At 53.0% G+C, this 15,863-nt stretch overlaps 4 protein-coding genes across 4 annotated transcripts; 1 reads left to right on the top strand and 3 right to left on the bottom strand.

Moving 5' to 3' along the window:
* Positions 1-59: 59 nt before the first annotated feature.
* Positions 60-536, bottom strand: B0T15DRAFT_490914 (uncharacterized protein; the record flags this gene model as incomplete). Its single annotated transcript, XM_062866733.1, has 2 exons — positions 60-183; positions 271-536. 2 exons carry the CDS (start codon positions 534-536, stop codon positions 60-62), a joined length of 390 nt encoding a protein of 129 aa, XP_062724106.1.
* Positions 537-6,787: 6,251 nt separating this feature from the next.
* On the bottom strand, positions 6,788-8,117 carry B0T15DRAFT_524149 (Alpha/Beta hydrolase protein). Its single transcript, XM_062868745.1, has one exon. The coding sequence runs from the start codon at positions 7,856-7,858 to the stop codon at positions 6,872-6,874; it is 987 nt and encodes a 328-aa protein (XP_062724105.1). The 5' UTR covers positions 7,859-8,117; the 3' UTR covers positions 6,788-6,871.
* Positions 8,118-8,527: 410 nt separating this feature from the next.
* Positions 8,528-9,853, top strand: B0T15DRAFT_392240 (NADP-dependent oxidoreductase domain-containing protein; the record flags this gene model as incomplete). The annotated part of the gene is made up of 4 exons (XM_062864621.1): positions 8,528-8,752; positions 8,832-9,191; positions 9,285-9,440; positions 9,506-9,853. 4 exons carry the CDS (start codon positions 8,528-8,530, stop codon positions 9,851-9,853), a joined length of 1,089 nt encoding a protein of 362 aa, XP_062724104.1.
* A 55-nt stretch (positions 9,854-9,908) lies between these two features.
* Positions 9,909-11,827, bottom strand: B0T15DRAFT_524147 (uncharacterized protein). Its single transcript, XM_062868744.1, has 4 exons — positions 11,609-11,827; positions 10,932-11,549; positions 10,726-10,860; positions 9,909-10,669 (listed from the first exon to the last, which is right to left on the bottom strand). Exons 1-4 carry the CDS (start codon positions 11,663-11,665, stop codon positions 10,019-10,021), a joined length of 1,461 nt encoding a protein of 486 aa, XP_062724103.1. The 5' UTR covers positions 11,666-11,827; the 3' UTR covers positions 9,909-10,018.
* Positions 11,828-15,863: the final 4,036 nt, after the last annotated feature.

The raw sequence follows: 15,863 nt of genomic DNA, 5'->3' as shown, positions 1-15,863 counted from the left end.
ACGAGTCGAGTGGTTCAAGCTACCGTACATTGTGCTACAAGTCTTCCGTGCCATGACGTCTATATCTTGCACAGCCGCTGCTCCGAATCCTCAGCCCATGCCTCGCTCCCAACAGCCGTGCGCGCGTAGAACAAGCCTTTGGGGTCATACTTCGCCTTGAGAGCCCTTAGGCGCGGGTAGTTCCTCCCGTAGAACGTCTCTTGTTAGTTGGGCTGTTTGAAGTTGGCCTCGTTGAGGGGAAAGAGCCAGTCTTGCTTGAGCTGGTCGCACACTTCCTCATCATAGGTCGGGTCATGGCAGGCCGAAGCAAGGGGGACGGTCGCTATGAGACGGCCACCCACCGTCTCATTGAGGCGTGCCCACTCTGCGTGGCTGGGCCAGTCGGTGTCTCCTGGCAGCACCCTGCACGTCCGGCTGCTCGGGTGTGGGAAGACGCCGGTCCGCGATGCTGAGGACTTGTGTGCCAGGACGATCAGGAGGACGGCGGAAACCGTGACTGCCTTCAGTCCCACGGAACCTGCAGAAAAATTGCGCATTTTTATCCGACACAGAAAATTCCCATTGCCTACACACTCAAAATGGAGGGACCAAAGTGCTTCGTTCCTCAGAGCGCCCACCTCTTCATGACGGGATGTGTTATTATTCGATTCAAGGGTAGGGCCGGTGGAGGCTCCCAAGCGCGTGATACTTGATACGATCATTTACGGCGGCGAAGTGACTGGGATGTATTACTGCCTTTGAGATGCGGTTGGTGATGCAGTACTACCTCCGACAAGCGGTTGCTGATAGATGATGTGAGTGGCATAATGCAGTACTACCTTACGGTACCTCCATTTTTTCTCCTCCGTATTATATCCATCTCTTCCGCGCCTTCCGGTCCCATGTCCATTCCGGCCCCTTCCTTCTGTGCCGTAGGACATACTGGGCGATAAACAGGAAGGTTGCGTGACGCGCAGTGTGATGGCACGGTGCGATAGGGGAGAAACTCTTTGCGTGTGCCCAATTTTGTGTCGGCATCGTGCTAGTCAGAACCGCCTCGTTTCGTTCAGGGCGCGCCTCGGCATGGCTCGATGCCTCGGTGTCTTATTCCTGCTATTAGGATAATGCGTGGGATTGTATCGATGAGGGGAGAATGCTTGTCATGCTGAGCCCACTCCCTGAATCCCGATTCCCTGCGTGTACTTCGCCGCTGGGATCCGACCACCGACCTGTCTAGAAGGACTGTGACCGGGGCGAACGTCTTGGATGCCCATCTTAAAGGGTATTATGGTCTTAGTATCTGCTGGATCTGCTGCGGCTGCGTAATCCGACTGTGGACATGACATTCATTTAGCCCCCAGCATGTCTCGCATGCAGCGAGCTCGTCGAGGTGGGAAATATGCCCGTGGGAGACGCCGCAAACAATACGACAGTACGCTTGATATATCCTGGTCTGGACCCTCCGCTGTTAACTTGCAGATACCAGCCTGGCCCTCAACCGCGGTCGCACAGCGGTAATGTAACCAACCGATGGGTAGGTTTACTAGGTACCGCACTGTGTGAAAGCCTCTGTGGTATATTACGACCCCGGAATACCATCAAAGGCACCCTCCATGGTTTCTAGGGTTCCTACGAACCGGAGGGGGACTGTATCACACATCGTACGTATAAGTTTCAGGGTTGTCAAACCGTGGAGCGGGGAGTAATAACGCCAACATTCGAGGACAGACGCATTGTACAAAACTCACCGGCCAAATCTGCGAAAATGGGCCAACGCGAAGATATCGAGTTCAAAACGATAGATGACTTGACTGTCAGGGGCCACTTTTACTCTGCCGGGAAAAAGTGTGCTGCGGTGATCATGACTCCCGGAGTGTGTATTATCTTTTTCTGGTGTCGATGCCGTAGAAGGATATATAAGTTTGCTCCAGCCTTTAGCACCGCATTACTATCATTGACATCTATGTGCTGGCCAACGTGTCGAACATACAGTTGCTTGAACCCACAGAAATACTGCCAGCTTGTGCCTATCGATGTAATGTTGTATTTCCCGCACACCTAGTCAAGGAAGTCGATGCAAATCGCCCGGTCTACGCGTTTTAGCGCGTCGATGCATGGCCCTAGCTCATTGAAGTCGCAGCACCTAGCTCTTGGTTAGCGACATCCTCGGCGATAGTAGGAGAAAAAGGACATACCAATTCCACTTCTGCAGCACGCTAGCGGTGTTGGCTTTGGTACAGTCGGCATCCCGCGGCTTGATCAAGCAAACCTTTCGCCATGCCGCGCGGCGCGCGGCGCGCTCTGCTGCTGTGGGCAGGATCTTCCGCTGCTTGGGCTTTCGCCGCTGGGCCTCTAGCTCGGTAAAGTGTCTCATAAAATCAGCACCGTGGCGAGCTCCTCCGCTAGGGCGAACAGGTGCCATGCTGCCGGGTTGGGCTCGTCGCGGAGGAAGAGCAGGAGAAGCGGCGGCTCCGAGAAGGAAGAGAAGAGGGGGAAGAGAGAGTCTGTGGCATTGGTGGGAAGAATCGAGCAACTCGCGGAGCCCCCGGGCGACGAGCGAGCCATTTTAACTCGCTAGCCATGGGAGCTGTTTTTGGCTTCCTCCGAGGCCAGGCGCCCGGATTCGGGATGCAGGAAACAGAGAGTTGGGATCTGAAGGCCTCCGTGTCGCTTTGATGTGGGGCGTGCCAGGGGCCCTGGGGGCAGGGGGCCATGATGTCAGAGCCAACGCATGCAAGCACCAGAAAAGTAGAGGGTCTTGCGTGGGACCCCGCTCTGCGGCGCCCCGCGCACTGTTGCGACCGCCGAAAATAGCGACCCTGCCCAGCCAAATTCGGCGGCCAGAACAGCGCTTTCTCAACTTAACTTGTAAGTTTAGGTTGATAGAAACAATCTTTCTATTAAGAATAGCGTCGTTGACGCTAATGAATTCGCGAAGCTAGTGGCCTTAATGTGACGAAACCACAGGTAGTCCTGCCTCTGAAAGGGTTCGCCGGTCGAAGGTATCTGCTGGTCGGGCTGTAGGTCTCGGTGAAGCCAAAAGGTTCACAACAATGCAAGTCGCAATGTCTGCATAGTAGGTGAAGGCTACTGCTTGAATTGCTCACTGGTGAACTTCCTAAGTCCACTAGAACGAATGACTAGCTACCTATATGCTATGGGTTTCCCATAGATCACTGCCTGCCTCTGATGATCTCTTATACTGGATTACCCTAGATTACTAGTGATCCTTTGTAAGCCTTATATCTAGATTACTAAGCTTTCTCTATGCTAAGCGTGATTCTCTTCTGATTGATCCGTTCTTAGACTAGAATGATTGGATGCAGGCGCCATCTATAGACTATAATATAGGTCGCCCCTACTGGCCTCTATAGGTTAATTCATAATACAATGCCCTCTCTCTAGGACTGTTCATCTCGAAAGCCTAAGTCTATTTCAAATAGAGCCAATATCCTATATTATAAGTATACTACGTACTTTTTCCTTTCTTTTCCCTGAAAGGTACTAATATAATACTAGGCTATATTTATAAGCGTTAGTGTGACGGTAGAACCCACTGTAATATGGCATAGGCCATTGCTTAGTCATGTGCCCGGCTTCTAGTGTATGTATATATGATTGGTCAACCTGGTTGGTACCCTACCTTCCATATCTGGGCATATACCACATATCTTATATTTAGACTTCTTCGCATCTTGCAGTCTTCGAGGATTCCTTTCCTCCTACAAGTTCAATATTCTTACAATGCAGTCAGTTGCCCACCAGAGCCTTGAACCTGGCCTGTGATGACAGTCACTGTGATAATATTAAACTTCCTTTAGATTGCATACCTAGCCAGGCAATTCATCGTAACGGCTACGACCTTCCGAACCGACCCGTGCCTAGTCGACCGAGCACATAGTACATCGTCTTAGCAGAGGCTTGACCACGCATTCGAACAACTATAGAGCCTGCACCTAGAGCCCCCCGTCGGTACCCGGATTTTTTTTCACCTTATTTATCACTTCGGGCCTTCCTTCCCTGGTACTAAAGGGTTACAGTGGTAATTGGAAGTGCCTAACGTATCTTATAAGCGAGATGAACATATAAGCGAATTGAACACTTTGACCGCGACGCGTCTTCTCTCTATACCACAACCAAAATCCTCTACACCCAACGATGTCTTCGGCTTCAAGAGAGTCTAGGGTAATCTTAGCCCTTGAAGCTATTCAAAAGAACCCAAAACTTAGTCTTCGCGCCGCAGTAAAGATCTATAACGTCACAGTCAATACCATCTGAAACCGACGCAACGGCAAGCCTGCACGATGCAACACTATGCCCAACTCGCGCCGGCTCACCGATTCCGAAGAGAAGGCTCTTGTTCAGTATATAATTGAGCTATCTGAGCGAGCCTTTCCCCTAAGACTATGTGGTGTGGAAGATATGGCCAACCAACTGCTATGCGTACGTAACGCGCCCTCTGTTGGTAAGCTCTAGGTGTATAACTTCGTCAAATACCAGCCAGAGCTCCGGATATGTTATATGTGTAGATATGACTACCAGAGGGCTAAATGCGAGGATCCAAAGGTCATTGGCGAATGGTTTACCCTTATACGTAATATTAAGGCCAAGTACGGTATTGTAGATGACGATATCTATAACTTCGACAAGACTGAGTTTATAATGGGCATTATCTTCCTAGACATGGTGGTTACAACCTCGGATGGCCGTGGCAAGGCAAAGCTAGCCTAGCCTGGCAACCGCGAATGGGCGACCGTAATCCAAGGCGTCAATGCCCTTGGCTGGGCTATCCCTCTGTTCATCATCTTAGCGGCGCAATACCATCTCGCCAACTGGTATACCGAGTGCAACCTCCCGGCCGACTAGCGTATTGCAACCACCAACAATGGCTGGACTACCAATGCAGTAGGCCTTGATTGGATCAAGCACTTCGACTACTATATAGCGCCTCGGATAAAGGGCAAATACTGGTTGTTGATCCTCGATGGCCACGAAAGCCACCATTCAACCGAGTTCGAGCTCTACTGCCAGTAGAATAACATTATCACGCTCTGCATACCTCTACATTCCTCCTACCTCCTCCAGCCACTTAATGTTGGCTGCTTTGGGCCGTTAAAGCAGGTGTACGGTCGCCAGATCGAGGACTTAATGCGCGCATATATCAGCCACGTAAGCAAGCTCGAGTTCCTTTATACCTTTCGTACAACCTTCTTTGCCTCTATCACTAAGAGGAATATATAGAGTGGTTTTATAGGGGCTGGCCTTGTACCGTACGATCCAGAGAGGGTACTTTCGAAGCTAGATATCAAGCTTCGTATACCAACACCCCTAATCTCACGGCCAGGCACTATACAATCTTAGGTCTTCCAGACACCATATAACCCCCGAGAAGCCAACTCACAGTCAACGCTCATCAAGACTCGCATTGCCAACCATTAAAATAGCTCCCCGACTTCGATATTGGCTGCTGTAGACCAGCTTACCAAGGGTACGATGGCTATAATGCACCAGGTGGCCCTCCTTCAGGCAGAGGTGTCTTCGCTCCGCAAGGCCAACGAGGCGCTAAGCAAGCGCCGAAGAGCCAAAAGAACGCGTGTATAGCTTGGAGGATCACTTGCAGTAGAAGATGCAAAGGATCTACTAGACCAAAAGGCTGTGGTTAGAGAGGTGGCATAAGAAATACAGCCGGATGGTGGTGGTGCAGGGGGGGCTCGTACGAAGGTTCGGTGCTGTAGTGTGTGCGGCAAGCCTGGTCATAATGCCCGCACTTGTCAGGAGGTTGCAGAAGCATCTAATTCAGCCGTTTCTGATATAATTATAGTAGGTTCATAATGTTGTTGTGTTGTAATTGTAGTTGACTGTTATAGTATGGTGGCAAGTGTTCAATTCGCTTATATGTTCATCTCGCTTATAAGATACGTTATTTCTTCAAGGGTCTTCGGTATTCATTGCAAGCGCGGCAGTTTCCGACCTTCTTCCCCTGCATACGGGTTGTATGGTAATTAGAAGTGTGTGGACCGACCAGCTGAATCCCGAATTGCAAGAGCCCTCTTTTTCTCGCACCTGCATTCAACAACGAACACGAACAACAACCGACCTACAAGATGGACCCCCTTCAGCACATACAGCAGGTCATTCAGAACCATAAAGCCCAGATTCAAGCCTTGACAAAAGAGCTTACTGACTTGAGGACTAAGTCGGCCCGCAAGCCCAAGCCAGGCCTCCCCGACCCCGACAAGTTCTCAGGCACTCGTTACACTGCAGTTGGCCGTTGCCGAAGACACGAAGCAATACGACCCCTAGAACCTGCTCAATCAACTAGCCCGTTTATTCGACGACCCCAACAAAGTACGCGATGCCGAAGATAAACTATAATGAAGGCCCTAGGAACAACAACCAGAACAATAAATTAGTAACAGCAGCCACTGAACACAAAATCTCTGCCGCCAACCAGTAACTATAATAATAGGCTCTCTGGCAAAGCCAGAGAGCAGAAGAGAAGCAATTTAATCAAACAGTTGCAACCTGTCAATTAAATCAAATCCAGTGTGCCGTATTTCTAATAGCCTCTTTTGCAGCCCGCTTAATCATGGTATCTGCTAAATTGAACGTCTTTAATCCGAATTCTATAATATATCTTCGTGTATCATCAAGAATAGTGGTGGGAAGGAGGAGTGTTGCAGGAAGTGCAGGTGCGAGACTTGGAGAGTAGAGACTAACGTTAACTTAAGTCTCCAATAGTCTGGTAAGCAACACGAAAAGAATAAAAGGAAACTGTTCATCTTCAAGAATGGGGACCGGTTTTGGCGTCGCCATTTTCCATAATTCATAATGGACAACTATGATTGGTCTAAAGTACAGTGGCATCAAAGGCTATCCCAATAAACTCTTGTCACAGCTTTTCGCCTTCCAAGAACTTGATGACTGCGGCACGGACCTGCAAGGCTTCTGGGATGACTGGATCCCAGCTGAAGCCGTGCCACATGCCCTCAGAAACCAGCAGCTCCACCTTGGCGCCAGCCTGTCTCAGCTTCCAGCAGAAGCGCACCCCGTGGCTGAGGGCAAAGTCGCGTGTTCCGACGGTCACGATGGTCGGTGGGAATGACGGGCCGTAGTCGGCGTAGACGGGAGAGTAGAGCGGGTCCTTGGGTTCCACCCCATCGGGGGCATAGTTTTGCGACACCATGCCGATGAGAAGGCTGACGGGCATCAGGTCGCGGTTGTGGTCGTTGAACACCATCGAGTCGCCGGCGCCGCTGAGGTCTAGGGCGGGCGCGCATAGGTACATGCCGGCCGCGGGCATCGGGAGGCCATCTCGCTGCGCGACGAGCAGCATGGATACGAGTATCTGGGCGCCCGAGGAGCACCCCATGGCGTAGAGATGGGCCGGATCGAGAGGCGAAAGGCCAGGAGGACCGCGATGCAGGAGCTCGCGGTAGACGGCAAGGCACTGGTCGCGGGCGACAGGGTACTTCGCCTCGGGGGCCTTGGTGTACCCTACCGAGTAGACACGGACCCCTAGCTCTGCGGCCATGGTGAGGGCCGCACGGTCCCTCGGGCTGCCCATGACGAAGGCGCCCCCAAACACGTTGAAGAGAGCCTTTTGCTGCTTGTCGGGCTTGATGGACTGCGGCTCAATCACTGTCACCGGGACGCCGGCCATGACAATTGCTGTTGTTTGGAGACGGTGCTTCTTCATTAGCTCGGCCTCCGCAGGACCCATCTTCTCCTGGTAGCCTTGGCGGAGCCCGGGAACGCGACATGAGGATGTGAGGAGAGGCGATAGGAAACTAGCAAACGGTATGTGGTGGATGTTTGTGAGATAGGCAACGGCTTCAGGGCTGAGGGTAGCCTTCTGCCCGTCAGTGAGTGAAACCATGTTTGCTCTTCTTTTCTTTTTAAAAAAAGAAAAGAAAAGAAAAGAGAAATGAAAAAGAAAAGATGTGCGCGACACTGATAGAGCTAGGGTTTTGGATGAGGACGTAGTTGTGCTAGAAAACGGGAGCGTCAACGTCAACTCAACCGGTCGCATTTATAGAGCAGCATTCATGCGTCAAACTGGGGAACAGCATCAAGCCGAGGAGCAACGCAAGAACTTCTGATCATGGTCATCTCTGATGCAGAGGCCTTATTTCGGCCCTTGGGCGCAAGAACATGGAGTTCGTGGCTTGGAACCAGATTGGGCCTAGCTCGGATCATGCAGCCCAGTTCGGCTGGCTTAAGCTGACCATGCCCACCACCCCTGTTCGGAACATGCGGTTGCCAAATCCGGGCTGAACCAACCTTCATGTGTCGTCGTATCATGGAGCCATTTCGGGACAAGATATTGAAACATGGCCGCAGCCGCTGGGTGCTGACGCATTCTGTTCAATGGGTCAGGCTACAATACCGCCCCAGGATTAGGAACCTGTAGTTAGCTTGTGAGGACCCTCGTCAGGGATATTCAGTATAAAAGCTGCGGGAAATGTCAAGATTTCCTACTCTGCTCTCGTCACGATTCAAACATCCGCGCTGCAGTTGTTCAGTTTCGTTCTTCTTTGCCGCCATCATGGCTCCTACTCAACACCGCTACGTCAGTGATTTGCTCACCAAGCCAGAACAGACGAGCGTAGGATACAACAGGCTCGGAACATCGGGCCTCAAGGTTTCCAAGGTCATCCTTGGAGCCATGACATACGGGAAAAAAGATTGGCAAGAGTGGGTCTTGGAGGAAGACGAAGCACTTCCGCTCCTCGAGCATGCCTACAAGGTCGGAATCAACACATGGGACACGGTCAGTACCTTCTTTTTTCTCTTCTCCTTCAAGTCCTGGCTATCGTGGTCGAAAAACTAAGACTATTCCGTCTGTGTAGGCGGATCTGTACTCAAACGGTGTCTCGGAAGAGATCATCGGCAAGGCCTTGTCGACGTACAAGATCCCTCGCGAGTCTGTGGTCATCATGACCAAATGCCGCTTCGCCACGAGCATGCCGGGAGAGCCACAGCTTTCTGTCTTCGCATCGACCGTCAATGATGGCCGAATGGTCAACCGGGTTGGATTGTCGCGCAAACACATCCTGGACGCGGTGCAGGCGAGTGTCAAGAGGCTGGGCACCTATATTGACGTGATACAGATCCAGCGCATGGATCCGGATGTTCCCCGGGAAGAAATCATGAAGGCTTTGAACGATGTTGTCGACATGGGATTGGCGCGCTACATTGGTGCCAGCTCGGTACGTAAGCCCACCGGCCTGTCCATCACGATGACATCCCTCTCCTCTTCACCCAATCCGTTGACTAGAATGCGCTAACTCTGGGCGATGCAGATGCCTGCGTGGGAGTTTCAGGCGCTGCAGAACATTGCCTTGAAACGCGGCTGGCACCGATTCGTGTCGATGCAGAATTACTACAATCTTCTTTACCGGGAGGAGGAGCGTGAAATGATGCCGTACTGCCGAGATGCCGGCGTTGGCTGCATCCCGGTAGGTCCACCAGGATGGAGGGCACGATCCATTACGCTGACCACCGTCTTTTCTGCGCGCTATAGTGGTCCCCCCTTGCGCGTGGCGTTCTGGCACGTCCCTGGAACGGCCTCGACGCCGATTCATCAATACGATCTCGGCATGACATGGCCATTACCCGCCTCTACGACCGAGAAAGCGCGGCGGATAAGGCTGTTGTTGATGCATTGGAAAATGTGGCAAAAGGGAGACAGCTGCCCATGGCTGTGATTGCAGTAGCATGGTGTCTCCACAAGGGGGTCAATCCTATCGTTGGGCTAAATAGTCGGGAGCGCATCGACGAGGTTGTGACTGCAGCCAACCTAGTGCTGACAGAAGCTGAAATTGCTCAGCTCGAATCAGCATATCAGCCAAAGGCCGTGAGAGGATACTAAACGGCTCAGTGTGTCGCTTCATAGAGCCCAGCTGAGTTTCCGGGATGAAATGGACGGAGTGTTTGTATTTCTCTTTGCAATAACTACACCAAAGTCAAGATTTCTAAAGCAAGCAGATCGCATGCATCCAAGTTTGCGTTGTTTCCTACCACCTACTAGCTAAAACTACCTAACCCTTGCGGCCTCCACAACGCCCGAAAATTTTGATAACCAAGCCTCGATCCATCCATGGTGCTTAAGAGGTAACACCGGTTGGATGATGGGCAAGGCAAACTTCATCGTCGACGCTCCGCAGTAGCCAGAGCGGGAACAATAATCCACAGACATACATATTGCCAGCGCCATCTCCATATTTGCTTCTGCGCAATCGCTATGCGACTGTATGCTGTCGATGCAGTCCTTGTTAAGCGCGATCATGTAGGCGTGACTAGCTGTTATCATGGTTGCGGATGCGACATCTCTGTAAACGTAGACAGAATGAAATGGATAGGCGTCCAAAACAGGAGGTGGATTGACCAAAACTTGGACCGTGGGCCCTCTGGTGTCGGAGATATACCGATAGTGCCATTGTCTAATCTTGTCGCGCAGCATTGTAGCTCGGGAAAGCACGGAATGGCGCGTGCTGTCGGCAGTATCACTACCTATCGATTTCGCCTCCTTCAGCAAGCCAGGGATAGCAGCAAAGTAGCCAAATATCTCGTGGTAAAGATCTGGATATGAAGGCAATAATGGGAACTCGATCAACCCGTCGGGGACGGATTGCCATTCACCAGCGTCCAGAAAGCATGGCTCCCTGGAAGTGAGCGCTTCGGCAATCTAAAAGTGCATTAGCACAGTCACATTAGTAGGCAAACCGGAAGTGGTATACGGACTATGGCTCCGCGACACGAAAGAAACATGGAGTACTCAAAGGCCGAATCGTAACATTTGCGAGCTCCCCGTAGCCGCATAAGGTGCGCAGCCCCGCCAGCATGACGAATCCAAGCGTGTCCTCGGTCAACAAACGTCTGCAGGATGGTGGGTATTATTAGAAGCGAGCCGACAGACCTCGATGTGGGAAAGGAGGCGCTCCACGAACCTCAAAATGACCGAGAAGTAGGACAGCGCAGAGCACCTCTGCGCCGAGCCCCTTTCTCGGGTCTGTGACAAGCGTTGCCAGGCTCTTCAAAGCAGCACCGTATGACAGCTCTGCACGGCGAAGGACCATCTGATCTCGGGACAGCCGAGCAAAATACGCCAAAGCAAGCGACAGTGTCGCAGCATCCAGAAAAGGGTGGCGACCAAGGTATAGTGGCACATGCCAAAGCCAAGTTCCCAGGAATGAGCTCTGAGCCGAAGGGGTTCCAAGGGGAAAAATATCAGAGATAAAAGCCGAAATTGTTTGATAACAATATTCTCTGGACACGTTGAGCCACGCCAGCTGAAAACCACGCTGCGCTCGAGTGTCTACTGCTGCGCCAGAGCGATGCTCAAGACTGGGCCCGCCGGTTTGGGCCACGGCTGTGATATGGATTGGAGCGGCTGATGTATCACCAGAATATCGAGCAGAAGTCCCGCCCGGGGCACGGGGAGCGGTTTTTCGGACTCGGCGCCGTAATTTTGGCCCTTCGTCTACAAATTTCATCTCCCGTGAGTAGCCAGGGCAAGCGCGCCGCCCTCTCCGACATTGCGAACAGCTTGGGCGTGCTTCATCACACTTGCCACGACGATTAGCGACCGGATGGATGAACAGGTATGTAGCGCGAGGTGTGTTACCTTGACGCTTCGCGCCAGACATAAAGTGCATCCTTTGCTCGTCGGCACACCGACCATTGCCGCTTTCAGAGGAGTCTATCTTATCAGAGCACCTTTGTTAGGAGCAAAGTATTGCACTACGGCAAAGGTGCGAAGATGTCCCGTGAAGTTGGTTAGAAAGCTGCCTAATGCGTGAGGAACACTTAAAACAAAGTGAGCTGACAAGAGTGCCAACCCGGCATATGGCGGTTCCGTCAGCGTTTCTTGAACGGCGATCGGGGGGCATTAGTAATACATGCAGCAATGTCCCTGCTATAAGTTAGGTTGGACCCCACTTAATATATAGAACACCAGTCAGTGTCCGCCAAAATGACACGGATGTCAGTACCTGTCATGAACCAACCATATATGGCGGCCGGGTGGGGCGCGACCCCGGAACCCCGGGCCAATGGCCGTTAGGGACGGCAGGATCATCAAGATCAATTGGGAACTGGTGATCCCGGTAAGCGGCTCACCCCCAATCACCGGGCCGAGGTGATCGATGGTGATCCAGGTACGAGGGTACCTAGGGAAGGAAGCTATATACAGTTCTACCCCAACCTGAGCTTCGTGCCACATGCTGGGGGACGGCGCTGGGACTTCTACGAGGCCAGCTCTGTGTCTCGTGAGTGCTGGGCCCTGGCGGCGGCCGGCCCCTGGGAGCTGGGACGACCGATGATGCACTGCCATCAGATGGTCCGGATCGTCGGTAATCTGGACCGAGGGCACGGTTCGAACTTCGAAGTTGGGACAGGCGACTAACCCGGTCCCGACATGATGGCCTGGTCCTTGGATCATGGGTGCCACTCCCCAGAGGCATTGATGAGCTGGTATTCTTCGTCACCACTGCGGCATGGTGCATTGCCCTGCCGATCCGCGGCGCTGGGCCAGCCGCAGGTTGGCGTTTGAACATACCTAGACTCGACAGTCAACCTTGAAATGGGCTGTATCAACCCATGGCCAACACGGTCCTGGATTCTGGACTCGCCGCACCGTTTCAGGTCTCGCCCTTCCAACCTGACGCTCGCAGAGCTGCCGCCGAACCTGTCGTTGAACTCGTTGGCATGGTCACTCTGCGTGGCCGGGACTCGAGGTGCCGAAGTCGTGGTTCCAGCTTCCACACGGCGGCTAGGAGTTCCAGTACATAATGCGAGCTTTGGTCGCGCAAAGCGTTACCTACATCTCCCTCTTCGCCATTATCACATCATCGTCATCATCATCATTTCCCTTCCCCTCCTCGTCGTGGTATATTATACTAGTCCGCCGGCCGGATTCAGCTCCTCATTCATTCGACCTCATCTTTTACCTCATCCCATCACGGTTCGGCTCAACGCCACCGGCACTATCTCATCTCCTCTAACCTCTCCCGCAACCTGTAATCTGCGCCTGTCAAACGGTACCGCTGGCCGGTTGCTCTGGTCTCGTTCCCCTTACCATTCTGCTAGTCTTCTCCGCATATACTTCCGTCAATTCCCCAATGCCTTCCAAGTCTTTGAAGCCGAAATGGTGTTGCGCGATCTGCGAGTCGAAGAAACGCCACAGTAGCAAGTGCACTGGATCATGCTGCCGCCAGAGCTCCTCGGACGGCTCACCCCCACGTCCTGTGGTAAGTCCCACAAAAGAGTAAAGCGCTCATGAAGCCAGGCTGACGCGGCATCTGAGCAGACGGGTAGCCGGCAAGGCTCCGCGTATGAGATGACGGCAGTGGGTGGCGGTGGACCGACCAGTTCAGTGCCTCTCAGCATTCGCACCAGGTCCAGCGGTACCGATGGCCGCCGTTCGGGATCGGCCATGAGTGGGCCAGCCGCGAGCGCACATAGTAGTGGCACGTCGCACCAATCGTTTCTGACCTGAACTGGACAACCAGACACAAGCGCTTCAAGCCGAACTGGCCCGGCTGGAGGCTTCGCCGGTGATTCAGCAAGCTAGGGCCGAGAAGCCTGCCAAGAACGCCGCAAAGAGAGAAAAAAAGAAAAGGGAGGAGATGGAGGCCAAAGCAGCAGGCTACGAGAGGCGAGAATGGTCCGTTTCGATGATGGTCCTGTACGACGACTACTATGACAAATGCCGTGAGCTATCCGCAGCCCGGAAGGCCTACAAGGATTTCCGAAGGAGATTTGACCACAAGGGAAGGTCTATGACCTATGACGACCATATGGAAGCCGCCCTACTGGCCAACGCCTGGGAACTTGGTGCTGTGACGTACGTGGCTTCCAGCTACTAATGTCGTTTACACCCCCGTTCCTGGTGTCCTCCCCTTATTTTCATATCTTGTACTAATTACTTTTATCTCCCCTCAACGTAGTGCTGCGACTGCACGGAACCACTTCTTCAACGACTACCCCAACGCTTATCGTCTACCAAACGATAAGGGGCACTGAGACCAGATCGTGACCGCTGGATGGTCCGCCGAAAGCGCAAAGAAGGAGGTGAGTCACCACATACAGGGTAAGCCCTCCCAGAATCAAGGCCCTGACACGCTCGCCTTTGATCTTTTCTAACCATTTCTGTGTGCTTCCTCTCTTCAGCGGCCGAGACAATAGCCAACCCACCAGCCTACACCGCCACCAGAGAACGAGAACGCCCTAGGACGCCGGCGAGCAGCCATTATAGCGTCGGAAGCGGTCTGTTCCCTCCGTCTGAACCCGACTCGAACCTGTATGCGAACTCGTATTTGAATGAGTGGGGTGAGGATATCTACAATGCCAGCGACGAGGAGGAGCGCCGAGCCCGGACCCAAGGATCCCGAACGCAACCGGCTCCGTCGCGTTCCGGCTCCTCGAACCACCCTGTGTCTCGACAGTCCGTGGCCCAGCTGAGCCAGCAGAGCCAGCGAAGCAGCGGCAGCAAAGACGCGCAGAAGTCCAGAGGTGGCGCCAGCACCACCGCCGCCACCGACAGCTGGACCTCTTCTAAGCAGCCAGCCGGCTATCTTGGTCGGAACGGCGTTGGCGTCATCAGCGGGTGCAGCGACGGGGAGCCGTTCTATCACGCAAGCGGCAAGACTGCCCAGTACAAATGCAAGAACAAGAAGGGCGACACGGTGTACATCAACTTGTGAGTGCCGCTCGTTCGTTTCGCCTTCGCACCTCTCAGAGAGAACGTCAGGGGGGTGGTGATCGCAGTCAGTGGGTCCGGATATGGGTTTCGTCCTGTCAGTGTCAGCGTCCTAGGGAGCGGGTACTTCCTGGATAATAGAGCGGTGGGAATATTGGGGCCGGGATAGACCTTGGGGCGATACCTCAGCAGAGAGCCTGGTGCTCCCGAATTTGAGTGCTCCTTGACATAATCACTGATTTTCGAATCAGAGCTTGACCTTGTTTGACCGATGAGTGACCTTGCCGTTGAGATTCTTGAGAAGCTAGGTACAGTACCCGGTAGTCAGCGAAACCCATGCCCCAAACGAGAGCCCACTCCGATTCGGATGATGTAATGAGCTACCTGCCAGATACCTTGGGCCACAAGCAGACGAATGGGTGTATATCGAGTCTTCTGCCGAGATGCTCAGGAGAGGGCGGAATTAGAATACTTCCTTTCCACTGCCGGATTGTAGGATTAACTGTCGCATTTCCGTTCTCTTTTACATTTCCTAAGCGCCCTTGTAGCTGTCCCGAAAATGATACCACGGGCACCGCGGCGGCCCCAGCTGGGGTTCCCGTTGGATGCGGCCAGCATTGACCACGGACGGCTCATTCAGGAGCAGCGACGTGCCGAGAACGCCTTCCGCAGTTCTCCTAAAGAGGCAACCGCGAACATAAAGCGATTGGAGTAAGGAGATCTCGCTATGCCGGCAACAGGTTGCCGCGGAGATCACTAAGCGGGATCGGCTTTCCTGTGAGAAGCAGCTGCTGCTTGCCAACCAGAATGAGATAATGCCGGACAAGCTCGGCAAACAGCTCGAGCTGAGCCAGAGAAAGCCAAAGCAGACATGGTTGAGATTTCAGCGCTCAAGGTCATGTAGTTACGACGGCTGTATCTCCTCATAGAATCGATAAGGGTAAGGTAATAGCTGGTCATTTATATTCATGTTAAGTATAGTGGGTACGGTGATTATCTTGGCAGAGGCTACTTGTTGCTCGGAACCCGTTGAGCTGGACAAGTTCGGATCTTGACACGAAGCCACAACCTGGCCAGGACCGTTTAAGTTTGACCTACGAGGGCCTTACCACCGCACCACCCATTCTGATGTGACTTTGGGAAGTGCTCCAAATCCATACCATACCTTCATTTCCTTCCT

This window comes from Chaetomium strumarium (genome assembly GCF_033439665.1).
Source record: "Chaetomium strumarium strain CBS 333.67 chromosome Unknown B0T15scaffold_2, whole genome shotgun sequence".
In the NCBI taxonomy this organism is placed as follows: domain Eukaryota; kingdom Fungi; phylum Ascomycota; class Sordariomycetes; order Sordariales; family Chaetomiaceae; genus Chaetomium; species Chaetomium strumarium.
The sequence above is the reverse complement of the archived record's forward strand: the minus strand, read 5'-3'. Positions and strand labels throughout refer to the sequence as shown.

Coding starts and splice junctions, on each gene's coding strand:
- B0T15DRAFT_524147 (XM_062868744.1), bottom strand. CDS start 11,665: ATGGTCGGTGTGCCGACGAGCAAAGGATGCACTTTATGTCTGGCGCGA. Junction 11,550..11,608: donor GTCTGGCGCGAAGCGTCAAG/GTAACACACCTC, acceptor CGTCGTGGCAAG/TGTGATGAAGCACGCCCAAG. Junction 10,861..10,931: donor TACTTCTCGGTCATTTTGAG/GTTCGTGGAGCG, acceptor ACCATCCTGCAG/ACGTTTGTTGACCGAGGACA.
- B0T15DRAFT_524149 (XM_062868745.1), bottom strand. CDS start 7,858: ATGGTTTCACTCACTGACGGGCAGAAGGCTACCCTCAGCCCTGAAGCC.